The 27,757-nt window shown below is 54.6% G+C and overlaps 1 protein-coding gene across 1 annotated transcript; it reads right to left on the reverse strand.

Moving 5' to 3' along the window:
- Positions 1-242: 242 nt before the first annotated feature.
- On the reverse strand, positions 243-18,456 carry E2F4 (E2F transcription factor 4). Its single transcript, XM_065416527.1, has 10 exons — positions 18,308-18,456; positions 13,929-14,038; positions 13,007-13,168; positions 12,205-12,248; positions 8,190-8,251; positions 7,612-7,897; positions 6,756-6,947; positions 4,197-4,244; positions 2,607-2,651; positions 243-2,293 (listed from the first exon to the last, which is right to left on the reverse strand). The coding sequence occupies exons 1-10, from the start codon at positions 18,431-18,433 to the stop codon at positions 2,178-2,180; spliced, it is 1,191 nt and encodes a 396-aa protein (XP_065272599.1). The 5' UTR covers positions 18,434-18,456; the 3' UTR covers positions 243-2,177.
- Positions 18,457-27,757: the final 9,301 nt, after the last annotated feature.

The raw sequence follows: 27,757 nt of genomic DNA on the forward strand, positions 1-27,757 counted from the left end.
CCGAGCAGTGGATATGTCCCCACACACAAACTGACAACTCTAAAATGCTCACACTAACCCCAACTATAGACCGGCTACAGCTGGTGAACAGCAGCAGTTCCAGGAGCCCCCTGGAAGTGAGGGCATCCCGTCTCGAGGCCTGCGGGCCGCCAAGCCCAGCACCCTGCTGCAGCACCCAGAGGGCGGCGAATGCAGAAATGGCCAACTGGACGACGCTTGGCGGTGCTCAAGGGCTGACAGGCGGCTCTGAAAGGTTCAGTTTATTCACTCCGAGAACACTGTACAAATATTACAGGCAATTTTCTTTTGCTGCAAAAGGTATAAAAATAATCTTTATATATGAATCCAAGTTCATTTGTTACTGTAAATTCTCACTAAATATCTTTTCCAAACATCATCTAACTGATGGCAAGAGATCAACAGCTTGAAGGAGAGAGCAAGGCCAGGCAGTACACAGAGAACTCTAGCTACTCACAAAGGCCATGGAGTCTAGGCTAATGCACACGCTGGCCCCCCAGGTTCCAAGCAGCTCCCATGCAAAAGAGGAGCGAGGTTTAGGAACTGGATTTGGAGGCCTATTGTCCCTCTGGGACCTTCATCTCTCTCTCCAGTACTAGCTGCTCACTGCTGGCAGCGGAACCGGAAAAAGAGGCACCCCAGCCCCCACCTGCTCCTCTAGGGTTTCCAATACTTGTTCTCTAAGGGAGCATTCCCCGCCGGATCTCCTGACCCCTCCCCTCTCGCTGGGCAGACCTTGGCTCGATCCTCCAGACAGACCAGGCAGCTGATGGGAGCAGTCAACCGTTTGGGGGGGCGGCTAGAGCTGCTAGAGGATAGCCAGTTTGCTGAGGGCAGTGGCACTGCTAGATCCAGCCCCAGCAGCTCTGCGGCCAGCAGAAGCAGGAGAGCTGCTGCAGTCGGATGTTCAAGAAAAGTGCAAAGCTCAGATTTTCTCAAATCCAGAATCGGGGGAGGTGGAGCCTGGCAAACAGTGCAAAGCCAGAGACCTGCAGAGGGGCTTTCTACTCCAATGACCAACATTCAGAGGCATGCAAGGCACAGAGAGCCTCAAATCGCCAAAAATTACAGGAGACCTTTCATTAACAAGGGATGAGGAAAAGCTGGGCGGGAGGGGGGAAGATGCAGAGAGAGCATCACACCAGGTAGCACCCTGCCACCAGATCAGGAATGGAAAGCAAAGGCATCCGGCCCAAGGGGAAGAACCCCTAACACACAGGCAAGCCCCGCCCTGGAGCAGATGCTTGGTCTGCCTCAGAGGACATTGCCGTCTGTGCTTCAGCAAAACAGACCCAACTTGTCATGGCAAAGTGATACCGAATGGGTCCACCTCCACCTCCTGCCACACCAACCCAGGCTCGAGCGCAAGGCGGGGAGGACAGACTGATTCCCAGACGTCAGAAAAAACGGCCCCTCAGCACAGCTCCAGGAGAGGGAGTGGGAATGGAGCCTCTTCATGCATCAGCACAGAGGTTTAACTAACAAGGCCTGATGCAGGATCGCCAACTCTGCCGGGGGGGGGGGGGGGGGCGGAGAGCGAGGGGAATGCAGGACTCAGCTCAGCTCCTGGGCTCCAGGAGCAGCACAGCCAGCAGTTGCCAATTGCTTTTCACTTGTCAAATGAACTAGCTGGAGTCACTGAGGACCAGAGCTCACAGGGCCAATTTTCACAGCCGAGCATGGCCACCCTAATCGGAGAGGGGCCGAGGCTGCTGCCCACTGATGGGTTCAGCTAACTACTTCTGGGCTTGCGAACTGGCCATCATACTAAGACGCTGTCTAGCAGCTGATGCCTAGGAGATGCAAAGTGCCTGTGGAAGTGCAGGAAATCCAAGGCATGCGGATGGGAGGAAGCTCTGAGAGGCACATAGTCAAAGCTGTACGGGGAAGGTTCAAACACGGAGCCTTTCGAAAGAGGCCTAAGATCCAGTGGAGAGACAGATGCAGCGGGGTGAGGTAACTCGAGGACCTGGCATGTGCAACACGGAAGAGAGAAGCTACGGGGAGGCTCCCAGTCCGCAAGTCCATGTCTTGGTTCTAGTCCGGCCAAGAGCCCCTCTGACTCTCATCCAGCACTAGCACAAAAGGAATCCGAAGGAGACTTTCCAAAGCCAGCTACAAAACAGTCCGTTCACCAGCCCGGCCGCTGCACCGGGGAGTCAGAGGTTGAGGATAGGCACGTCGAAGAGGTCGCAGACGCCTTCGCTCTCATCCAGGTTGTAGATGTAGTCGTGGTCTCCGGGGGGAGGGGAGAGGCGGAGCAAGGGAGCAAATACTGTTGAAGAGAAAGCAGGGTCCTGCTGTTCACAAGCCTAGGAACCATCCCACCTACCACCCCCGACTGGAGCCTCCAAGTCCTGTCACAGGGAGACCTCAGCTCACACTCATCCCACTCCTCCTTCACAGGAGAGGAAACGGAGGGCAGAGTCTGTCCTAAGAGTTCTTCTACCTGAGGCGAGGGGGGACTGAGTGCCAGACAGTGTGGGGCTGCCCCCCGAATGCCAGACGTCGTACAAACGACAGCCACTCCCACCCCCATCCCCCAAAAAAGAGAGAGAGTTCAGAGGCAACAAAACCCAGCAACTCACCTTCGGACGACATCAGCTCTTCCAGCAGCTCGGAGTTCATACATTCTGGGGGGAGACAGCAGGGTGAGGGGCGCACTCTGCTTTCCAAGCGCCTAGCCTTGCTTTTCCTCAATACCCTTCCCCTCCCCCAGGTTCTTTCCTCCCAGTATCACGGAAGCCAAGTCTCAGACCTGAACTACAGGTAGCTCTGGAGCAGACAAATAGGAGCGCAGGACTCGAGCCATTAACTCCGTGGCAGAGGGAAACTGGGCCAAGAAATCCTGCAAATTCTTGTGCCTGCTCCAGCATGACAAACCCTGTGACCGCGCCCCCAGCTGGCCCAGGTCTGGGACTGAGCCTCGTCCCTGCGACAGCGCCCCCAGCTGGCCCAGGTCTGGGACTGAGCCTCGTCCCTGCGACAGCGCCCCCAGCTGGCCCAGGTCGGGGACAGTACCAGTAATGCACATTTTCCCCAGCCTAAACATATTCCAAACACTTCTTTAGCCATTTTTGCTGCAGTCTCTTTTTAAAGTAGGCCCACTGAAACTTGGCAAGTTCGCAGTCCTCACTGAGGACAAGTGACTGCTTGCATGTGTGGGGGCAGGGGATTTACTGGGGAGGGAGAGATAAAAATAAAAACTAAGCAATTAAAAACACGCGTCTGATCACCGTCTCTCTCTCCATTAACCAAGACAGTCGTCAAAATGTGAACAGGTTTCGACCTAAGCTGTGCCCATGTGCACCTACAAAGAGATTTTACCAACTAGCTCCTAGGACAATCAATACTCCTGGACAGCCACATCCATGATGTGTTGCTTCCCCACTCCCCAGAAGATGGTCTGCAAACAGCCACAGAAGCACTGCCCCTCCCCCAGCCAATTCAGCGTAGCGAAGAGGAAACTGCAAAACCAAAACCATGCAGGATTTTTTCCTTTTCCTTAAAAAAGGGGAAATTAAATACAAAATCCACGTTGTTAAGTCTCCTACAGCAACGGTAACACGGGCACTGCCGAGATCCTGCTTCCTTGGTGGGATGTTTGAAAACCAAACGGTAAGCTATGAAGCTACACGGCAGCACCAGTACAAGCACTGTGGGGGACTGCAGAGAGCAGAGACTAGTCTAGGCCGGTCCCCCACTCCACTAGCCCTGTGTGCACAACTGAAACAATACCAGCAGGGTCTGACTTATCACCTTAGTCCAGACGCTACAGACCAGACGGGGGCAGGCAGAAGGGGAGCCTAGGGCACCATTTTATGTTAGTATGGGGGTCGAGGGGGAGATTCGGTCCATGTCTGATGCGCTGGCAATACCCGTTTGTTGGCAGCACTGGTCACCAGTATAGACGGCAGCAGTCTGAACAGATTAACTGCTGTCACCCCAGAAGCCTCCAGCAGAGGTCGCTCAGCATCTAGTAAGCACAGAGACTGCAGGTGCCTTACAGAACCAGGTCCCGAGAGGAACCTGAAAGGACTCCTGCGCACGGCCTCCTTCTTGTGCCAAGGACCAGTAGAGGAGAGCTGAGAAAGGGAGGGAGAACAGAGCCCTTCTCCCCTGAGCACAGGGAGGGCAGGCAGGCACAGGGCAGCAGGGGTGGGGAGAGATCAGTGTACCTCGTGTTGGATCAAACATCTCCGAGAGTTCTTTGGGAAGTTCCAGCACTGTAAAGACAATGAACCAGATTAGTTGGCATTGCACCATACAAGGTCTGAAATACAACAGCACACGCCAGCCCCGCCTAGGGCCCCCGTCCTCAGTCACCCACACTGTGGCCCAGCACACTTCCCAGTACGCGTTCTCCCAGCACACAGCTTGCCATCCATCCGAGTCCCCACAACTGGGCATGACACATCCAGGCAACCACCAACCCACATCCCTGGAGGGGGACACCACCCCCTGCTCGGAAACAGGGGCTCTGCAGAGGGAGGGTCCCAGTCTCAGAGAAACGAGAGAGGAAGTGACCCATAAGAGCTAGCCCCCCTGCCTGCCTGGACAGCTTGCTCCCATACAGTGACTGTGCCAGACAACATGGCAAGCTGAACGTAAAGTAGGCACCAGGCACCCTGCATTCCATCCCACGCTGGTGCTGCCAGCTGAAAATTCTGCAGCAGCTTCATTTATACTAAAAAGCTGGAGGTTTACTACTCTCGGAGCTGTTGTTTCAGGCTGTCTGCAGACTCAGGAACACAAAACTGCAGCAGTGACACCTGGGTCATGTTTTCAAGGCTCTCTTCACAACCAGGAGGGCAAGTGTGTTTTCTCCCCTGAACATCAGCTCAGATTCGGGAGTACAATTCTATGTCAAAGGAAGGAGGAGCACAGATAGGGTGACCAGACAGCAAGTGTGAAAAATCAGGACAGGGGTTGGGGGGGTAATAGGAGCCTATACAAGAAAAAGACCCCAAAATCGGGACTATCCCTATAAAATCAGGACATCAGGTCACTCTACACACAGAGTTCTGCTCACCTAGTGCTCTGTCCAGCCTGGCCTTCAGCAAACCAAGCAGCTCCCTGGAGACTATTCCACAGCCAGACACTGGACCCACTCCTTATCTCAGTCTCCCCATTCTTCCTTGTTATACTGTTCTCCCCTGGCCCTCCTTCCGCCCTATGTCCTAGTCTGTCTGATGCTTTTCACCACAGCCACTGGCACTTCAATTAATTGCCAGGACACACCACAAGACCAAGTCAGCAAGGCCTAAACCTTGAGGAGCTCTCACAGCTGTGGCCTGCAGAGCCATCAGTTAACATGGTGCGACCCCAACCCTGGGAATCCCTCCCTTGGTCCCTCTTGAGCTCCTGGACATGCGGCCCAGAGCTCTTCCTATCTACGGGCCACGCCGTGAGGCCCCCTGAGCCCCTCGCATTCTTTAACGAACGTGTCTTCAACCCCAGCGCGGCCGGGCCGAGCGATCACACACATCACACAGGTGTGGGAACTGAGGCTCAGGGTCACACACGCAGTCTTTAGTGTAGCAGGGAACTGAACCCAGACCCCCAGAGTCCCAGGCAAGCACCCTCACAACTGGCCCCCCCACCCTCTCTTGCCACAGCATGGAATACCAACACTACGGGGTGGGGTCCGTGCAATGGCCTGTCTCTCCTGACCAGGCCCATCAATGAAAGCGGTGGAGACTCTCACCCCACCTGCGTCTCTGCTCTCCCGCCTCACTCCCTCCTCTCCTGGCTCCCCATTGCCTCCTCTCAGCCTGCTTCAGGCACAACAGCATGGGCCGCCTCCCCCTGCCATGCACCCTCTCCTTTCCTCTTCAAACCCTTCCGGCTCAGCCTGTGGAATTTCTAGGGGCTGGCAATTCAGCCCAGGGGCTCTGCCCCCAGGGTGACTCCAGAGCCACCACAGGGCGGCAGGGCAGCTGTGCTCTGGAAAGGAAACAGAACGAGCATCCTGACTGCTTGTCAGTAAAGAGCCCCCAGCCCTTCCCCACAGAGCCAGGCTGTTTGCGGTGCCTGGCTGTAGTCCAGCTCGGCTTCTCTCACGTCCCTAGAGGGATACGGCTCCACTTCCGGCTTACACTGCCGCACTGCGTGAAACAGCCGGCAGGTCCCATCCCGGAGCAGGCTGCGCTCCTGGGGCGGGAAAGTGATGCCCATGGATCTCTCAGCAGAGCAGTGTGAATACCTTAGATGAATGTCCCTACAGAGAGACTCAGTGTGACTGTAACCCTGAGGACTGGGATGAAATTAAGAGGAGAGGGAGGCTAGTTATCAGGAGAATCCTCCCAACAGACTAGGGAACAGTCCCAAGGGAACGGCTGAAAGCCCCCCTGGACTGAGGCACTCAACTGGACAAAGCACTGCAGAAGGGACTGTTAGGGGAGAACCCTGCACCGCTGGCAGGTAATGGGAGGGATAGATGGGGGTCCAGAAGGGACCTCTCGGGTCAGAGCGTCTGCTACCAGCCTCAGAACGCAGACAGTAAACAGCGTCTCACCAGAGAGCCATCTCCGCCAGCTTTTTCACCCTCACCGCCGCCGTGCACACAGCTCCCCTGGGGGTGCAGGGATCTGCCTGCCCCTGCCTTTAGATCCCAGCTTGCAAGGCTTGACTGAAGCCTCTCAGCAGAAAGCAAAGCAGAGCTCAGCCCTGTCTGGGCAGCGCCAACAGCACTTCAGCCCCTTGCCTGCGGCAGAGTCCCCCAAGGCCATACTCACTCTCTGTGGGATCTGGCTTGATTGGCTCAAAGGAGGTAGAGGGATTGGGCAGGACGGAGCTGCTGTCTAGCGAGGCAGATGACTGGAGCGGCTGCGTATCTAACACCGGCGGCTGGCTGGCTGGCGTGGCCACCGAGCTGAGAGGGTCGAAGTCGCTGCTGCTCTTGGACTCTGCTGCCGAAACGCTGCATTCTGTTACACACACGGGAGGGCGGGGCGGATTTCAGGGGACTCCAGAATAAGTGACCCCAAAGCAGCAGCCACAGCCCCCAGCAAATCCAGCCGCTGCCCCCTCGTTAACAAACCTGGCCTAAGTGCAACAGACACTGGCATGTCCACAGACAGACGGCTTTCTGCCTGGTTCTCTCTCCCCCGGACAAGCCTGCGTCCCTAGCACACACAGACTCGCTGTCCTAAACTCTCCTACTGCCCCCAGAGGCTGTCACTGCCCCCAGCACCTGTTGGCATCTTGCTGGCTGAGAGCACTGTCTCCATCACACTCCCAGCCAGCTGGCTGGGAGGTAGCAGAGGGGTCACTGCAGTGAGGGGACGGCCAGCCTGGCCCCAACCAGAACAGGAGGTAAGGGCTGGAATTTACTGACTCAGTGCTCTAGTCATTGCACTTCAGCTCCCATATACGCTCACAGCCCATTGGTCGTGGAAGATGTAGGGCGGAGCTGGGAGGATCCAATGGACTACAGAACAACTCTGGCAGGGATGGGGGAGATCCACGTTTCGCTGTATCTGGACATTCGGAAGCATTCCCATATGAACTCCAAAGTGCTTCTAAAAAGCCTCCCCCATTCCTAGCTGGTACCTTCCCACTCGCCTGGCCACCAGCCCACTCCTTGCTCACCTGGGCTCGTTGTTTTCTGTGCAGCCGGGCTGTGGTCCTGAGTGCTGGTCGGTGTGGGCGTGGACGGGTGCGTACTGCTGGGGACAGATGCCTCCTGGAAGTGGGCAACAGGCGATCTCTGTGGTTTAGCGGGCACGACTGGCTGGCACTGAATGAGGTCTTCAGGGGGAGGGACAGGGAGCACCACAGGGGGGGAGCTCAAAGCATCTTTGTTTACGAGGAGGACATCAATTGGACCACTAGTGCTTTTCAGATGGATCTGATATTTCTTCTGTCCATTCAGGCCCTGAGGAAATCAGGAAGCAAAGTACCCAGATACAATTAACAGCAGTCCTCAAAACAGGACTTTAGCTTCCCGGGGCAATATCCACGCTCTGGAATGGCTCAGCATGCTACAGGAGCTCCTCCCTCCCTCAGACAGCTGCTCCCTCTCCTCCCACAGCTACCCCTACTCCAGCACACTCGGAATGATCCTCCTTCCCCCAACAGAACAGCAGGCAAGCCATGCCCACATCCTTCCAGGAACTCCAGCCAACCCAGGCCACCTCCATCCCAGCCTGATCGAACACAGCACCCACCTCCGGAATGGGAACCTCCAACCGAGTGCCTGACGGGGCTCGAATTGCTAGGAGGGTGTCTCCTGTGAAAACAGACTGGTCATCGCTCGAAGGGATACCTCTGGCTGCTGGGCCCACTGTGGGTTGTTGTTCACCCAGCCCCTCCCGAGAGAACTCCTGCGCACTCCCACCAAGTGGTGGGAGTGCCTTCCTGGGGAATCACCATCCATCCTTCACAATGCACCCCTGGCCCAACACACTAAACACAGGGGAAACTAAACACAGAAAACAGAGCGCTACGGAAGAAGCGCACGCACTCAGACGTCATGGAGGTCCCTCCCAGGGCAGGACCAGGATGATCCGAGAACACTTTGTATGGGTATCCTGAATGGCATGCCCTTCCTCCTCCCTGGAGAGTCCCCCTCTTGCCCCAGCACTGCAGCTCAGCCCTCTGACACAGCCGGATTCCCGAGGAAGGGCTATTCTCTGCACCAGGCCCCAGTTCAGTTTCCACAGTCACCAAGCCAAAGGAACAGGGAGTTATGTGGATTAACACTGTTTGCGCTGGTTTTTAAACGTGCCCTATAGCCACTAATGAAACGGCCAACAGGACAGCAAGCAGGCCGGGAGCGAAGCTCAGAAATCAGACAGACGCTGAGTCCAGCGATAGCTGTGAGTAGGGCCAACACAGGATCGCAGACACTTGACTCCAAAGCTTTCATCCTTTGAGAGAGAGAGAGAGAGCTCAGATATGACCTCCAGGTAGCTGTCCTAGGACCCTGCCAGCGATTCAGAGCTCTTGTGTCGAGTGCTAGGACTCTGGTAGCAAGAAAAGAGGGTTTGAGCGTCTCCAGAGGAAAAGGGAGCTAGGGGCAGGGATAGAGACCTGTGCAGGGAGTGACCCCAGAAACAGCCAAGTTCAGGTCAAAGTTTATGTGAGTTATTGAAGTTAGCAAGAAAGGGACACCAAAAAGGGAGCAGTCGGGGCCCATACCCAGCATGTGCCGAGCTGAGCTGGGAATGCCACCGCCTTGAAGAATCTTTGATGTTTAACACCTTTCTTTCCAAAGATGTGCACGTAGTCATAGGAACTGAAAACAAGTCAGCTTTGTGCAATATCAAGCCACCAGTAAGCAGGAAATTCCCAGCATTCCTGCTGCTCCTGTAGTACTAATTTAGCTACACTGCACACCTTCCGTCAGCTCTGGCTGGCACCAACACCACATGAGTTCACGTTTAACACAGAAAACAAGACTAGAAGTTGTGACGAAGTGGGGGGTTTTCTTGTTTTCTGTGGAGTTTCAATGGTTTGCATGCGGACAGGGTGGGACTCAGTTTCCCTGGGTGTTACTGGTTTAACGAGGTGAGGGGAGAGGGAGTGTGTTTTGCAGAGGACCGGAGAGAGGACTTGGGGACCCAGCCGATGGCCGGGAGGATGGATACCCCAGCGACCGGTGACCTGGCGACCCGGAGGCCCAGCTGAGGAGACGCAGCCAGTTCTGGCCAGTGGGCAGACAATGGGCTGCAGAGTGAGGACCCAGTGACCTAACCAGCCGGTTCCAGCCAGAGGACAGAAGCGGGGAGAGGAGGCCCCGGTTTACAACCCTGTTTACCTGGAGAGAAGACAATGGACAGAGGCGGGGCCTGGGGCCGGTGATCTCAGATGCCCAGCTGGGAGCAGGGGGGCTCTGGGCTGGAGAGGGGGAGCAGGCAGAGCCCACCTGGATGCAGAGAGACTGGGATGTGCTGAGGGAGGCCAGGCCTGAGAGTTTCCTGTGCTGTGTTCAACTCTCAATAAATCCTCCTGTTTTATGCTGGCTGAGAGTCACTCCGGTCTAGGGAACAGGGTTGCATCAACCCCTTCGGGGGTGGAGGCCCCGGGGGTCCAGAGCGAGTGGACTCCCCGAGGGGGCCCACGGCAGAGACAGACGTGCTAAGGCTCAGATAGGTGCGGCTCCAGGAGGTGGAGGGGCCTGACCCCGAGAGAGAGTGGACCCCCGAGAAGGGCTGTCGCACTGAAAGGGGCACCCCCCACGGACCGCACGGGGCCAAGAGTGGGCACGATCGGTGAGTCCGTGACAGAAATATCATACCCATGCAGCACAGCTGTGTGACTGACATTTCAGCCTTTACATGGCACGAATTAGTTTTTGGCCTTTAACTTCTCATGGTTTATTAATAAAAATAGGTAAAAGGGAGGAAAATCCCAAAAGCCACAAAAAAGGAAGAACAGTGGGAGAGAAAGTTCTTTGATCTCAGCCCAGTAACTAACGGCTCTCCTTGTAAATTCCCTGGCCCAAAGCAACCTGGCTTACAAAAGTTATTGCCAAATCTTGTGGCGTTTGAAAAGTGAAGAATTTTCAGCCATTTATCCTTACCAAATACATCTTTAAAACACATTAAAATATGGACAGAAGAGTCCTAAAGTACATGCTTAAATTCCAAACTTTCAATGTTACTACAACTATTGAAACATGTTTCAAATTTGCCTTGAACTTTAAATCTCAAGAAACAAGCCAAGTCTGATGTTTGTGCCTTGATCTTTTTCGAGTTTGAGTGAAAATTTTAAGCTAGCGACATAAGGTAAATTGGTATTTTTTCCACTCAGTCTAAGAAACAGCGCAACCTATTTTCATTCAGTTTTTCAAAACAAATTCACATTTGAGATAGGGCCAAACATGGGAAACTTCAGCCCACAAGTCATTTCCTGAGAAAAGGGGGCAAGGTGGAATGGAAGTTGGAATTCAGCCTGAAGTACAAGGCTGTGATATAAGAGACCCAGCAAAGCATCACCAAGAGTGGAAAGTCAGATCTCCTACACAGAGATCAGCTTCACCCCTGGGAGGCCAGCTGGGATCACCCTGTAATACCACGAGGAGACAGGCTGAGATGTCTGTTTTAAAACAGCTGGATAATTCAGATCCGCTCCCAAAAAGACAATCGGTGACCTTGAGTCCAGCTGCAAGGCCTTCCCACTGCAGAGTGAGGTTTGGCTTCAGATGTAAATCTGCTCTGAAGAGCAGGAGTGACAAGCAACCGCTGAACTCTTTTAGACTTGGGCTCTTGCACCTCAATTGCCTCCCACGCATAATGGCTACCACACAACATTTGTCTACTTCTGTCCCATCACATCCTCCCATGCGATTACAAGTTATTTGGTGCCTTACATTTTCCTGGTGCGTTACACAATCCCTGCCCCAAGGAGTCAGAGACCAGACATGGCACAGCAGGAAAGCTGAGGGTTGCTGTGCACAAGTTACTGGAAGGAAAACAAGAGAAGATTCCTGGAAGAAGGTGGCTCTTGAGGAGAAGAGAGAAAGAGCTTGGTGAGTAGGTAGAGAAACTGTTGCAAGCCCAGGAAGCAACATGAGGTCAGGCACAGAGTCAAGAGAGGGGAGGACAATGGAAGGTGCGCTAAGGAAAAAGGACTGGGAGGAACGCTGAAAGAAATAGGAGCAAACAGTCAGGGGGAGGCGAAATCATGTAGGGCCTTGGATCTACCAGGGCCTTTGAAATAAAGGCATTTATTTGTACAAATGAGGCAAAGAAAAAGGAATGCTGGCTCTTCTCAGTCATATGCAAAGGCCTCCAGCTGGCAAGCAGCGCATCTCAGCCCTGGGGAGGGTTCTGCTATGGCTTCCCTAGGAAGGGATGACCTGCCAAGGAAAGCTGAAATCCTGCAATTAAAAACTTGCCCCATGGGATAACATGGTCCCAGATACAAAGGGACAGAGCAGACAGCCCCCTACTACAAGTGTGCTCTTGGAATTCTATGGTCTACACCTTGCACAGAACAGTCCCACTCCCAGATAGGACTCCTCTGACTGCAAAGATGCAGCTTGAATTTAGTGGCAGCTGATCCCTGGGGTTGTGGGAGAAGATGCAGGACTGTCTCTTCACGGAGGACACAGAGAGCACATCTTGGGGACCAGCCATCTCCCTCCTGGGAAATGGGGGAGCACAGCTGGGACAGCCAGGTAGGTCTGCTGCCTCAGGCCATGGGAGATTAGTCAGGGGCCCAGCACCATCTCCTCACCTGTGAAGCACTTGCAGATATCTTCGTGCGTCACATAAGCTAACGTTCCTGTGGTTAAGGAGAAAAGGTGCAGCTTCCTGTGGGGACACAGAATTCAAAGAGCACCTGGTGTAGTGTCTCCTTCCTGCATGCAGACAATGGAATTCCTAGAAGAAGCTAAATGCCCGCACCAGAGCCTCTGAAGTGGTCTGCAGAGGAGGTCTACCTGCAGCAGGGTTAGCACTCACAGAGACCACCTGCCTGAGAATGTAGCACTGATGAGTCAGAAAGAGGCATTTCTGTCCCGAGTCTGTACTGAAGCGATGCCTCAACATGGTGCTAGGGGACACCACAGGGACAAAAGTGATCGCTGAACCTCCTAACACACCTTCCCCAAAGGTGGAGCAGTCCCCAGTGGTCCTGGGGAAATTCCAACCCAGCTGATTACACTTGCCTCCCCAAACATTCCCTGCAGGGGCACATGGATAGTTTGCTTTACTTGCTGTTGGGTCATGTTACAGCACGCTGTTAATCAGCTGCTGTGTGCTACCCCAGACGTGGATGCATTCAGGGCTGGCTATTATTATGAATTATTTGTCCGAGCGTACTCCCAGGAGCCCATCCTGCTAGGTGCTGTGCAAGTTACATTTGTGCAATGCCTTGCGGGATTTGATGAGAAAGTGCTATAGACATGTAAGCTCATTAGTACTGGAGGGAGAGGCAACCGTCCCTTCAGGCCCAGCCAGCCTGCAGCCAGCCCAGGGGGAGGAAGAGGGAGAGCAGCAGGAACCGAACCGGGAGCTGGGGGGGGCTGAAAGGATATCTGCTGTTCTGTACGTCTTCGGTGACGTTTTTAATGCTCTGCTGGACCCACATCTTCTGCTGCTCCAGCTCCTGTTCGCGCTGCTCCAGGTCCTCTATCTCCGCCTTCAGCTCAATGAGTTTGTGGGCTATCTCGCGGGTGTTGCAGCCCGGGCCCACACCTCTGTGCAGACAGAGAGAGGAATGAGTGGCCCAGCCTCATTAAGGGAGAAAATCAAATTTGCAGAGGGCACTGACTGCACCGCCTTGGAAAGAGGAGCCACTCCCAGCCCTCTCCCGACACACAGAGGTTGGAGCCCAGCTCTTCCACACCTCACCAGCTCCCAGCAGTGCCAAACCCATTCTCCAGCACCATAGCTAGAGCCCCAGCTCCCCTCACCTTCTCCCATCGTACGCCAGGGTCAGAGGCCCCAGATCTCCCATCTCCCCACCAAAGCCTCCTTCCAGCACAAGAGGGTCAAAGGCTACCCTCCTACTGGGGGAGGAATCCTTCCTCTCTCAACACCAGGGTAAGGGCTGGAGGCATCTGTTCTGGTCAAAGCCCCTGCAAGTAGCTAGCATGCACCTGAAGCAACACCTACATACCTCAGCCGCTGGAGAAATGGCTCCCGTGTCTACACTAGCATTTCCCCCTCAAATTCCCCACAGCCGCTACCGGTACAGCTCAGCTAGGGGAGCGCTAGCGTAGACCAGCTGGCAGACACTGCACTCAGAATGCCAACCGAAGCTTGAAGCCATGGCTCTACTACCTCTGCCACCATTCCCGCCGCAGGTGGAGCTGCGCCAGCGGTAGCAAGGGTGGGAAATTTCAGAGGGGGAAACGGGGAGTGGATTGTGGGCAAGGCCTCAAAGTGAGAGGAGCATTGAGAGGAACCCTTCTCCCAGAATCCCCCCACACTTCTCAGAGCATCTCAGTCACTCACTTCCACTGGATACTGTTCTTGGATTTCTTCTCGATCAGCCCAATGCCCTCCAGAACATTTGTGATGTCGTAGATTCGCCGTTTCTGCCGCACCGCCAAGGTATCCGCTGCCTGGGGGTTAGAGGTGGATGGCTAACTCCAGAAATTCCCAGTTACACTCTGCCCCCCACGGCCACGGACATTACATCACCCCAATTACAGATCAGCCCCCCCTGCTTCCAACCGCATCTCCTTTGTGCCCCCACTTCTCAAATTACAGATCAGACACTGTTCCCAGGCACATCGAAACTATCACTGATCTGCCCCACAATCCAATTTCTCATCCCACTAACACCTCATCAATCACAGACCAAACCCAACCACCTCCCCAGCTCCTTTGGATTCCATGCGGATGGCTCATCTCCATGACATTGCCATGTTGGGAGGGGAATACACGTTACACCCATTTGGGGCTAGACGTTCACGTTCTAGGGAAGCTTGTGTGGCAACCTGCAAACTGGATGCATGCTCTTGACTGGTCAAACCCAGAGGGTAAGAAGGACGGGAATGGGGAGGTGTGGGGGAGAGAGAAGAAAGTGGGTCTACTAAAGGCAACAGTTCTGCACTGTCAGGGAGATGGGCTGGATAGTCCCACAGGCCTTTTCCACCTGACTTCCATGACGCTGGGTGGAAAGTGTCACCGCCTCCCTCAGGTGAGCCGCCAGCAGCTCTCAAATGGGCATTGTTCAGCCCATGCACAAAAAGCCGCCCTCAACATTTCAGCCCCCGGCTCTATTCTTTTTTTAAGCAGATTAGGGAGGGTGTGATGAGGCAGCTCTTGTACTACCCAAAGTTCTCCGATTTCCTTGACTCTCTTGGATGTAGGGCCCAGTGTCCACACAAGAAGGTTCCACTGGTGGAACTGTCCTTCGGTTGGCAGGAACTGCTGCACGTTAACACACGAGTCCCTTGACTCCAGCTCCCATCCCAAGTAACCCCGCATAAGTGGGTATTACATCGGTGCTGGGCCAATGTGGACGCATCACCTGTCTGTACTAACAAACCCAGTGCCACACTGCACTGGATCTTGCAGAACAGACACGTCTGGCCACCTTTCTACACAGCAGTGCTCCCGAAGCCACTCATCTGTTCCAATGATGCTGACAAACGTGACTCCCATTTGCCAGCCATTTCTGAAGCAAACACACACCACTTTTCTGACAGAATGTAAACATATTTGGTCACCTCCTGCATATGCCTGAAGCCAGACAGAGGTCACCAGTGTGAACACACACAGCTGGTGTGATATATATGGGTGTAACTCCACTGATGCATGTTGCACTGGTAGAACTTTCATGTGTAGACAAGACCTAGGTTTAGGCACGGGTATGAGATGGAGACTGTGTTGCTTACTCTGAAAAAAGATCTCCAATGGACAAGGATAAAGCGTCTATGCCAATTCTCTACCCATAAGCTACCTTCAATACCACACAGTACAAGGCACGGATGACTCCTCTGCAGGCCACAGCAGAGGTAGGTATGGCTGTGTTTGCTTAGCTCTGTTATTTTCCCTCCCAAGACAGAAAGGCAGTAATGAGTAATTGTTGATCTGTCTCAAGGGCTCCCTGATGGAGGTACCACAGAATTCTGGGGAGAGAGTGACAGCCTTTGGGCTGTATTTAATAGCAGGATACAGAAGACAGGTCACTCTGCATCTCTGATTCACTGAACCTGGACTGTACAGGCACTTGGACTTCCCACTATCTGCCCATGAGTGGAGCCTCAGTGAGAGCAAGATCCAAATATGACCGAAGGGTGACGCAGCAGAGAGGATCTGTTGGAGCTGTTCCATTGGGGCTGGGTGGCGTGGTGGCCTGTGCTGTACAGGGCTCAGATGAAATGACCTAGTGGTCCCTTCCGGCCTTAAACTCCATGAAATATTCACTGGGCCAAAGAAAGAGAGAATGACTCTATAGCCCAGTGGTTCAGGCATCCACCTCAGTCCTAGCCACCATGCTATTGGCTACACTGAGGTCTCTCTCTCTTGGACCTGTTCTGAAAAACCTGCCTGACAAAAGTTTCCTCACAACGGACAGGTTCTGTGAAAAGCTTCACTTTTGACAAATCAGCATGTTCCAGAAAAACCAAAACAAAACCCACATTTGATCAACGAAATTCTGACCAGCTTGAGAGGAGTTCTGCTGCATCCTAGCCACGCCTGGATGCAAAAGTGCTTCCTTCGCTCGGCACTCAGCCAGCAGGCCACAGCCCTTCCCAGATCTATTAAGCCTCCTGTTTTCAGTCATCCCTCCCTGAGCTCCCAAGTGGATGACTACATCCATGCCTGCTGCCTAGAGCAGCAATTGCAGCACTGCAGATCCCAGGGAGATTCATCCAGCTCCCTAGCGTGCCTCTGCCCAGACAGACGACCCCAGAGACAGACCCAGTTCTGAAGAGTGAGCATTCATTCCACTGTCTTAGTTCTCTGGACAGTGACGCAGCTGGGAGCTTCTCCCCGTGGCCACCACCGGAGGTAAATGACATCACCTCTACTGACCTGGAGGATGCCAGTAGCCTCTCATAGGTGCCAACAGTTCTGGGAGGCAGATGCCCACCCCAAATGTCACTTCAGCACCCTACCCCCCCCACACACACCCCCCCCCCCAACATGATAAGCAGCAGCTCCCAGGGGTAGAGGCTGCTCAGGGGGCTGCGAAGGCAGGCTGCAGCCCAGCACCATGGAAAGACATTCAGCTTAACCCCCTCGCAGCCCCATTCTCCCTCTCTCCAGGCCCCATCCTGAGCTTCCGTTTATCCAAAGCAACTTTTTTCATATTGAATCTCCCTCTCTGCCCCCCAAAATCGTCCGTGTTGAAAAGGCTGCTCACCAGGGTGCTGTGAGCTGCACGTTAGTGATCTAGGACATGGTGGGGTGAGACAGCTTTGGGGACAGACTGTGCAGTGCGCTTTTGTGATGCATAAACATGCCGCTTGGTGTCAGTGATGTGAGAAAATGCATGTTCATCTCATCACTTACATGCACTCTCCAGCGCTTCAGCCAGAAATGGTCTGATTGCCTCTCTGCTCCTCACCTCCCCAAGCATCCAGGCCTTTATCAGCTCCAGGCTGGAGGAGGCAGAGTGCTCTACGAGGGGCTAACCCTAAAGATCATTTGGAAACTTCAGCTAGTGGAGAACTGCCCGCCCCGCTTGCTTAGCAGCGCTTTCCCTGCGCCCTGCAGATTGCACTGGTTTCCTGTCAGGTCCCGGATACAACGCAAGGGGTTGATTTTGATCTATGTATCCCTTTCACGTTGGGGTCCTGCTTAATTTAGTGCTGTTTCTCTGTGTTGCAACCTGAGACGAGCCGCCGTGCTAGGGCTGGCAGGTCCTGGATTTGATCCGGGATATTATGCTCTCAGCGATCGGACCTTTGACTCTGGAAATTGCTTCCCTTGTAGGTGGGACACAGACCGGGTGTGTTGGCCTTCAGGGCACACTGGAAGAGTTTTTCTGGGGCAGGGTTTTGGCTCTTTTGCAAGGGTGGGGGCAACTCCTTTCACGTTGTGTCACTATGCATTTATGATAGGGAAATTTACATATTTATAAATACTTACTCCCTAGAAATATGGCTGATACTGAGGGCTCCACCCAGGCCCTGCACCCCTCCCCTCTGCCCACAGCCCTGCACCCCTCCCCTCAGCCCCACACCCAGCCCCATGGCACTAATCACTACTTCCCCCAGTGCACATCCTTCCAGCCTAGCACCCAAGGGCACCAAACAGGGCACACCTCAGCCTGGCCTCACAACAGCTTGGGCCCTACACAGCCACCACTTGGCAACCACTTCACACCCTACAGATACCCCCCGCCCCTCCGCAACCTCCCATGGACACATACCCCCCGTCCGCTGATGGACAGATATCCCCCTGCCCCCTCTCAATGCCCCCCCCATGGATTGATACCCCTGCCTTGTCACAAATAGCTACCCTATCCCCTGCAGCCCCCCCAGACACCCCATGGAGAGTTGCCCCCCGCTCTCGCCCCCCAGCTAACCCCCCTCCCCCACAGGACAGCCCCCTCCCCCCGCTCTCGCCCCCCGGGACAGCCCCCCTCCCACACAGGACAGCCCCTCCCCCCGCTCTCGCCCCCCGGGAAAGCCCCCCCCCCAAGGGACAGCCCCCCTCCCCCCGCTCTCGCCCCCCTCCCCCACAGGACAGCCCCTCCCCCCGCTCTCGCCCCCCGGGACAGCCCCCCTCCCCCACAGGACAGCCCCTCCCCCCGCTCCCGCCCCCCGGGACAGCCCCCCTCCCCCACGGGACAGCCCGTCCCCCGCTCTCGCCCGCCCCCCCCCCCCCGGGACAGCCCCCGCTCCCCGCCCTCGCCCCCCGCCGGGCCGCACCAGCTTGAGGTCCAACACGCCGTCCTTGGCCTCCTGCAGCAGCGACACGAACTTGGTGGTGAGCAGCCCCAGGCTCTTCTCGTGCCGGCTCGGGGCCCCCAGGGGCTGCGGCCCGGACTCCGCCATCTGCCTCCCCGCGCCGGCTCCTCCGCTCAGCCCGGCCGCTTCCGCTTCCGCCCGCGGGGCACGACGGGAGCCCGCCGGAAGAGCCCCGCAGCCGGGGCGGGGGGCGGGGCCCGGGTCCGGCCCGTTGCCATGGCGAGGGCCGGGCCCCCTCGCGCTGCTGGGGCCGCGTCGCGCGCGGACCCTCCCTCGGGCCACGGGGCGACACGGGCCAAAGCCCGGCGCGGGGGCAGCCCCACGCGTGTCCCCCGCCGGGGCCGGGGGGAGCGATGCCTCGTGTCCGTCTCATCCCGCCCGTGCGGATCCCGGGGCGGGAGGGACTGACCGGACCCAGCCCGGCGGCTCTCGGCCTTTCCAGCCGCTGCCCCCCCCACCCCCCGCGGGGTCTGGTTTGTCCCCTGCGCCCCCACGTTTCACCCCCTGTGAGCCGGCTCGCAGCGTCAGTGCTGGCCTCGCGCGCCGGGCTGGCCCGGGCCGGTGTCACCCGTCAGCGTGACAGTCCCTGGCACTGACCCCCGGGCCGGTGTCAGCCGTCAGCGTAACAGCCCCTGGCACCGACCCCCGGGCCGGTGTCAGCCGTCAGTGTAACAGGCCCCGGCACTGACCCCCAGGCCGGTGTCAGCCATCAGCGTGAGAGTCCCGGGCACTGACCCCCGGGCCGGTGTCAGCCGTCAGTGTAACAGCCCCTGGCACTGACCCCCGGGCCGGTGTCAGCCGTCAGTGTAACAGCCCCTGGCACCGACCCCCGGGCCGGTGTCAGCCGTCAGCGTGACAGTCCCGGGCACTGACCCCCGGGCCGGTGTCAGCCAGGAACTACATAGGAACTTGTAGTGGTACTAATGCCCCTGTCTGCAGAACTGGGGGGGTCACCATTAGTAGGGTTACCAGCTGGCTGGTATTTGACCAGCCTGGCCGGTATTTTTATGGATTTGCCAGTTGCCAGATAAATAATTTAATCTGTTGGGGTTTTTTTTACATGGGTCTAAAGATTTGCATGATTATCACAATGCACCGGGATATCTAATGTTAAAAGTTTCTGTGTCCAGCTAATGATGCTGCAGTGTTCCCACTTCCGCAGTTTAAGTGAGAACAGATCAAAACTGCTGAAAATACATCAGCTGTCTGCCCCCCGACAAGCAAATGCACCGCGCGGGTGTGAGAGAGGGTTTGAGTCAGGCGAGAGCAAGGAGACGTGCGAGGCATATTAAATAATGGAAGATCAGTGCAGTGGTGCGAGTGATCCTACTACTATATCACTGAAAAAAGCCCTTGCATCAGAAACTGCACATTCAGTGACACCTGGTGAAACTAAACAGATTACAGAGAAAAACAACGAGGAGTCCTTGTGGCACCTTAGAGACTAACAAATTTATTTGGGCATAAGCTTTCGTGGGCTAGAACCCACTTTATCAGATGTATGGAGTGGAAAATACAGTAAGCACATTATTTAAATACAGTATTATTTAAATACAGATAAATACAGTATTTATCTGGCACCTGCTTACCGTATTTTCCACTCCACGCATCTGATGAAGTGGGTTTAGCCTACGAAAGCTTATGCCCAAATACATTTGTTAGTCTTTAAGGTGCCACTAGTACTCCTTGTTGTTTTTGTTTGTACCAGATAATGCACAGCTGCTGCCTCTGAGCATCAGCTCCAGGAAATGCACAGGGAGTGAGAAAGGGGACTGGACAACACCCAGGGAAATTGGATTAAGAGAACGCAGCCCTGGATCAGGGCAAGACCCCGGGGGATTTAAAGGTGACAGAACGTGGGGCTGAGATTGTGAACAGCCACAGGGACTTCAGGGTCACAGCATCTGTGGGGCTGGGCTTAGGGAGCCACACAGGGAAGGGGAGGGGTTTGATTCATAGTCACTGGGCCCAGAACAGTGCATAGATGCACATTGCTGCATTCTAGTCCCTGCTGTGAATGTGGATATTGCTGGACACAGCCTGACTTATTCCAGCGTCAGAGCGCTGACACGCTGCAGACAACCCCTGGCGGTGAACACTCTGCCCGCACCTAACTTTTGCGGGTGCTGCCAGCAGAGCTCCATGCCCCCCCCCCAAGCCCTGTACTCAACTGGGGCACAGGGGGCTGGATCTTAACCCCTGAAGCCCCAAATCAGAGCCCCGCAGCAACCTTAGAGCCAGCTCTTGGTTGCCTGGCCTTTAGAAGTGGGGATAGGACCCTGCAGAGTGCAGAGAAGCGGGCACTGGAGATCACATTGGCAGCACTGAGAAAGCAGGAAGGGATGGATCTCAGCACAGAGAACACCGCAGGTTCCTGGGGAGACCAGAGAGGCCTTTGGTTTGGGGGCATATTGCAAGGAACCAGTAGTCTCTGCCCACTGCATCCAGTTCACTGGGTCAAATGCTCTTAGCGGTTACAAATCAAGCCTACCCTCTTGCCCAGCTATGAAAGGGTTAAGTGGCAGCAGGCGTCTCAGTCACAGCCGTGAAATGATGAGGAGTCACTAGGATTTCTCGGGACCCTGCAATTAGATTGCAGGTCTGGGTAACCGCTGCCCCGTGGTCAGCCTGCTACTTCACCTCGGTGACGTGGGGACGGATACAGGCTTTGCTGACAGAGAGTCTGCAAGACCCTGCAAGACATACCAGTGGTTAGGCCCAGCTGGAAGATTTCCAGCCTCTTCCCCAATGCCTGAAGCCACATCTGCATCTAATCAGATGCCACTTCCCTGGACGGGTTGGTGTGGAGGTGGAAGGGGTAGGGGGGAGTTTGATGTCCGAGGGTGGCTCTGCACCTGGAGGAGGGTGGTGCACCATTTACCGTAATGGCCCCAAATGCTGCCCAAAGGCTGGGGGAAGTTGCAGTGTCTAGGGCCATTGATGTAACTGACCATAGTGATTTGTGAATAATGCAGCCATGAGGGACAAGCAACTGCCCCCGCTACATGGGCATCAGCTGCAGGGGTGATCCAACGAGCCCCCTAACCCAGCACCTCCTTTCCCCATGAGCCACACACCTGCTTCCTGTAGTCCTTCCCCATTCCTTCTGGGCATAGCTCTGACACAATCCCCACTGAACGGGCCTGATCCTGCAGGGGGCTGATCCCCTTTGCCGGCGGGGAGAGTGCTCAGCATCTCAGTGCGGGCTCATATCCACTGTCATTAGCGGTGGGAGATCTCGCTGCTGCGCCTCCACCCTGAGCACACATAGGAGCCTTGCACACACCCTCCTGAGCCACCCCAGGGCAGCTGAGAACCCGAATATGGAGTCACCCTGCCCTAGACAGCCAGCTGACTCCCCCTACTCTGCCAGCCTTGGAGCAGAAAGGAGGAAGTACCACTGCCAACCCAAGCCTTTCAGAATCATGAGATCAGCTGGAAAGTCATAAGGCTATGCAGACAGTAGTAAACTGGGGACGTTTGCTTTCTGATTTGTGAGCCTTGAGGGTGCACCCCGCTCTGGAACTTTGTGGGAAATGGGTTTCCCGGCCCACAGCTATTGAAGCTGTATTTTTTTCTCCTCCAATCAGAACAAAAATTAAAAAAAAAAAAAAAAACCACCTTGGAAATATTCAAACCAAAAAATTGGTTTTGATTCCGGCCACTCAAAATGTTTTCAGCCTCCCCCCTCCACACTCAGTCTAATTGTCTTAAATTTCAAAACAGAAATTGGAATTTTTCCTTACAAGAGTGTCAATGTTTCATTTCAACAATTTCTATTTTTTCCCCTGCAACGTTTTTGAGCCAGAGCATTCGCTGAACCCAGCCCTGTGTCATGAACAGCTTTATAGATTCAACAGATCTGCATTTTTCAACAAAGAACCATTTGTTGAAGAATTCCAGACCAGCTCCACTTGAATCACATCCAAACGTTTCTCTGTAGACACAAGGACTAGACTTACTGGTTTTAAAAAATGAAAGCCAACATTTTCCAATCATCACCTGACTCCAGGAGCTGGGGCTTTAAGATCAGCACTAAACATCATGCAAGTTGGAAGCATTGGGTATAGCAGATTGCTAGGACTCCAATTCCAGATCACAGTCTGTATCTTGTGCCAGATCCCCAGCTAATGCAAGTAAGCCTAGACCTCCCCCTCCCCCCCCCGAGATCCAACCCCTTCATGTTCCCAATTATTCTTCTGTCTCCCTTGGGACTTTTGGAAAAGCAAACATGTGCCCACTTTTGTCTGGAGGTCATGGGAGATGGCATGGTACAAGAGGAAGCTGCAAAGGCAACGAAGCAGTGAGGAGAATGTGAAAGAGATAAGCAGTGTAAGGCTGGTGCAGGGGAGGATGGGGATTCAGGCTAGAGAGAAGTTAATTGGAAAATTAAACTAGGGAAACACCTCGTGAGCAGCGATGGTGAAATTTAATTTGAACCCAAGATCGGGGTGGGGTGGAGAAAGGCAGTGCAGTTCTAGGCCAGCTTGGAAGGGTGCTGTATAAAATGTAATCATTACCACCTCAGTAAACAAACTGCTCTTCTACCTGAATTTAACTTCTCCCCTCTAACAGGGTCCCCAGCGCACAGCCTGGGGCCGGCTGTTCAAAGCCTCCTGACCCCCAGATTGAAAGAACTGAACTCTTAACCGCAATAAACAAAAATGGAGCTAATAGTGCACACGGAGAGTTTATTCAGCCTGCTGTCTCCAGCCAGCAGCAGATGGTCTCCTAGGGAAAACTCCACCCTTAGCTCAGCTCCTGGCAGCCTGACGGTGAGTGGGTTGCTATTAAAAAAAAAGCCTCTTGTTAGCAGAAAAGCCCAGCTGTCTGGATTCCTCTCCCCTTGTAGTCCCCCCCCCCCCCCCCGACACACCTCTGGGCAGCTCCATGGCACAGGTGTTGTGTGCAGGATCCGGAGCTCCAGACCCCACATGGAGCTGCTGAGCAAGGCCACGCTGCTGAGCTTCCCCCACCGCTGCGAGGGCAGCCGAGTCCACAGCGCAGCCCGGCTAGAGCCATACAGGCCATGGTCCAGCACCGGGACACCTGGCTGGGAGGAGCTCAGGGCTGATGGGAACTCAAGGAGATTATGATCCCTCGAAGGCGAAGCCCCTGCCATAACTCTGTGCAATGGGGCCACCCCGTCATGTACTTGGCCCCAGGGACACCCCCCAAATCAGCATCCCCTGGGCCCCCTCCTTAGGAAAATTCTGGTTGTGCCTCTGGACAGAGGCAGAATTTGAACCCAGATCCCCTGAATCACAGTCCAGTTCCTTATCCACAGAGGGCTTGGGGCAACAGCTGACAAGGCCCAGGATATTCGCATGCTGCAATTGGTCTCTGCCGGGCCCCAGCAGGGGTTGGCTATTTCAGGAGCCATCTGGGAACCGCGTGGGCAGCACCAGGGTCCAAAGCCCCAGGTATCACATTCCTGTGGCCTGGTCTACACTAGGAGTTTATATCGAATTTAGCGCCGTTACATCGAATTAACCCTGCACCCGTCCACACCACGAAGCTATTTAGTTCGAAATAGAGCTCTTTTAAATTCGACTTCTGTACTCCTCGAAAACGAGAGGAGTAGCGCTAAATTCGAAATGGCAATATTGAATTAGGCTAGGTGTGGATGGAAATCGACGGTAATAGCTCCGGGAGCTATCCCACAGTGCACCACTCTGTTGACGCTCTGGACAGCACTTCGAGCTCGGATGCTCTGACCAGCCACACAGGAAAAGCCCCGGGAAAATTTGAATTCCTTTTCCTGTCTGGCCAGTTTGAATCTCATTTTCTGTTTGGACAGCGTGGAGAGCTCAGCAGCACTGGCAACGATGCAGAGCTCTCCAGCAGAGTTGGCCGTGCAATCTAATAGAAAGAGGGCCCCAGCATGGACTGATCGGGAAGTCTTGGATCTCATCGCTGTGTGGGGCGATGAGTCCGTGCTTTCAGAGCTGCGCTCCAAAAGAAGGAATGCACAGATCTATGAGAAGATCTCTAAAGCCATGGCAGAGAGAGGATACAGCCGGGATGCAACGCAGTGCCGCGTGAAAATCAAGGAGCTGAGACAAGGCTACCAAAAAACCAAAGAGGCAAACCGACGCTCCGGATCCCAGCCCCACACATCACGTTTCTACGAGGCACTGCATTCCATCCTAGGTGCGGCCGCCACCACTACCCCACCAGTGACCGTGGACTCCGAGGATGGGATATTGTCCACGGCCGGTTCCTCCTCGGAAATGTTAGGTGACGGGGAAGATGAGGAAGGAGATGAGGAGGACGAGGCAGTCGACAGCGCTTGCACCGCTGATTTCCCCGACAGCCAGGAGCTCTTCATCACCCTTACCGAGATCCCCTACCAACCGTCCACAGCCGTTACCCCGGACACCGAATCAGGGGAAGGATCAAGCAGTGAGTGCTTTAAACATCTAAACATTTCATTTTAACATAACTGGAATATTTATATTGTTAAGAATGGGCTTTTCAGTCACTCATTTAAACATAGAAACTTTTATTTATAACAAAACAGGAATATTAACTATATTAGTAATTTGTTGTTCATGATTTAGTTGGCTTAGTGAACTATTTACTCCTAACTATGTATAGAAAATCAAGTAATGTCCGGATATTCATGATTAGGCCACCACAGGACGCTCCACTCTGTAGTCCCTTATGCTGAACTTAAATGAAAAGACGGTCAATGTGCCCGGGAATGGACAGACAGTCCTCCTGGGATAGCTCGGCATAGCTCTCCTGGAGGTACCGCTCCAGCATGCGCATGAGGTTCCACGGCAGGGCGATCTTGTTCAGTCCCCTGTGGTAACACACGTTCCCACGCCATGAGTCCATCAGGTAGTCCGGGATCAGTGCGCGGCACAGCATGGCGGCATACGGCCCAGGCCTCTGCATGGTCTCACGCAGCATCCTTCCCCTCTCGGTCTCCGAGATCCTCATGAGTGTAATGTCACACATGACGCCCTGCTTTAAATTAGGGAGGGGAATGTTAGTATTGGGACTGCTTTACAGCCACGCGGTGGAGGCGGCAGAGGGGCAGCATACAGGGATCTTTCCCGGGGACAGCCGCGAGGTGGTGGGACAGGGGCAGAGCTCATGCTTCCCTGATTGCTGCCAGCAGAGAGTGGCCTTGCATTCAGTGCGAAAGGAGCCCAGTGCTACTATTACATTTTTAAGCTGCCACAAGTCTACGGCTTACCATGTTTTCCTGCAGCAGAAGTAGAGGTGTCCTGCAACGCGTCTCTGATCGCAACTGCAGGACCCCAGACACAGAAGGCGAGGTCCGAAAATTCGACCTTGTCCTGAGTGTGCATGTGAAAGGTCCAGTGCATGGTGTTGTTCACAGAGAAAGACTATGTTCTTTGTTAGCAACTTCATTTATCTGTCTCAGGAATTTACTCCCTTTTTCCCATTCCCACAGACACATCTGCGACTGTCTCCCAACCCAGCCTGGCATCACACTCCCAGAGGCTAGCGCAGATTAGAAGAAGGAAGAGAAAGACGCGGGAAGACATGTTTTATGAACTTATGGACTGCTCACGAGAGCAGGCAGCCCAGACGACACAGTGGAGGGAGAACTTGTCACAAATGCACAGAGCAGTCATGGAACGGGAGGAGAGGTGGCGCCAGGAGGACCAGCAGGCTACTCAAACCCTGCTTGGACTAATGAGGGAGCAAACGGAGACGCTCCGGCGCCTAGTGGATGTTCTGCAAGACCGGAGGCAGGAGGACAGAGCCCTGCTGCTGTCTATCTCTAACCGCCCTCCCCCGCCACCAAGTCCCACACCCCCCTCACCAAAAGTACAAAGAAGGAGGGGCGGCAAGGGCCGTTAAAACTTTCAGTCGGCCCCTGCACACTGCTGCAGCAATGGAAGGCTCTCGTTCCAAAGTTTGAAAAGTCCTTTCCTACCCATCTCACACTAGCCCACGTCCAAGTTTCCTCCCCCCCCTTTTCATGTGCGGTTCATAATAAAACATCTGTTTCTGTTAAGTACTGTTTCCGAGAGTGTCTTTTGGAGGGGATTCTGTCTGAAGGGGTGGAAGGGGTTTGTTACTTGGACAGGACAGTCACCTGTAGCAGGCTACAGAGGCGGGGGCAGGTCCAGCATCAGGACACATACACAGTACAGTCACCAGTTACCCTGGTCAGTCTGGGAGGCGGTTTTCATGTTCTGGGGTGCGAGGGGGTTGATCTGTGACTTTGTGGCGGGGGAGGGCAGTTAGAGATCCTATGCCGCGGTCCTTATCCTGGATCACAGAGCCACGCAGCAGGGGATCTGTTACCCTCCGCCCCCTGCCAGAAAGTCACTTGGCCGACACATACATGCAGTCCCGCCCAGGACTGCTGGCAGGCTGCGTTGAAACAACCAATCCAGCACTGCGGAGCCTGTCATTCCCGGACTTTAGAAGCATCATTTGCATCAAAACAATAAGCCCGCCCCCCGCCACAGTCTGCGTCCCCGGTTTAAAACATTCCCGCGAAAACAGTAAAAAAGAGAACCTTGTTCATTAACAAAACGGAACAGATTTTATTTGTTGGGAAGGTGGGGAAGGGGGTATGTAACTTGGAAAGATAGTCAACAGTAACTGGGTAAAGAAACGGGGGCAGGTTCAGCATCTGTGTCCACAAAGTAAAAAGTCACTGGAGACCCTGCTCAGTCAGGAACCTGGCTTTCAAAGCCTCCCTGATGCACAGCGCGTCCCGCTGTGATCTTCTAATCGCCCTGCTGTCTGGCTGGACGTAATCAGAAGCCAGGCTATTTGCCTCAACCTCCCACCCCGACATATAGGTCTCCCCCTTGCTCTCACACAAATTGTGGAGCACACAGCAAGCAGCTATCACAATGGGGATATTGGTCTCGCTGAGATCACAGCGAGTGAGTAGGCTTCTCCATCTCCCCTTGAGACGGCCAAAAGCACACTCCACCACCATTCTGCACTTGCTGAGCCGGTAGTTGAATAGTTCTTTCCCTGAGTCCAGTGCGCCAGTGTAGGGCTTCATGAGCCAGGGCATTAGCGGGTATGCAGGGTCCCCGAGGATGACTGTAGGCATCTCCACATCCCCAACAGTTACTTTGTGGTCCGGGAAGTAAAGACCTTCCTGCAGCCGTCTACACAGACCAGAGTTCCTGAACACCCTAGCGTCATGAACCTTGCCAGGCCATCCAACGTAGATATTGGTAAAACGTCCCCGATGGTCCACCAGTGCTTGCAGCACCATGGAAAAGTAGCCCTTCCGGTTGATGTACTGGCTGGCCTGGTGGTCCGGTCCCAGGATAGGGATGTGAGTCCCATCTATAGCCCCACCGCAGTTTGGGAATCCCATCTCGGCAAAGCCATCTCTGATGAGCTCCACGTTTCCCAGGGTCACTACCTTAGATAGCAGTAGCTTGACGATTGCCC

The sequence above is a fragment of the Emys orbicularis genome, chromosome 14 (genome assembly GCF_028017835.1).
Source record: "Emys orbicularis isolate rEmyOrb1 chromosome 14, rEmyOrb1.hap1, whole genome shotgun sequence".
In the NCBI taxonomy this organism is placed as follows: Eukaryota; Metazoa; Chordata; order Testudines; family Emydidae; genus Emys; species Emys orbicularis.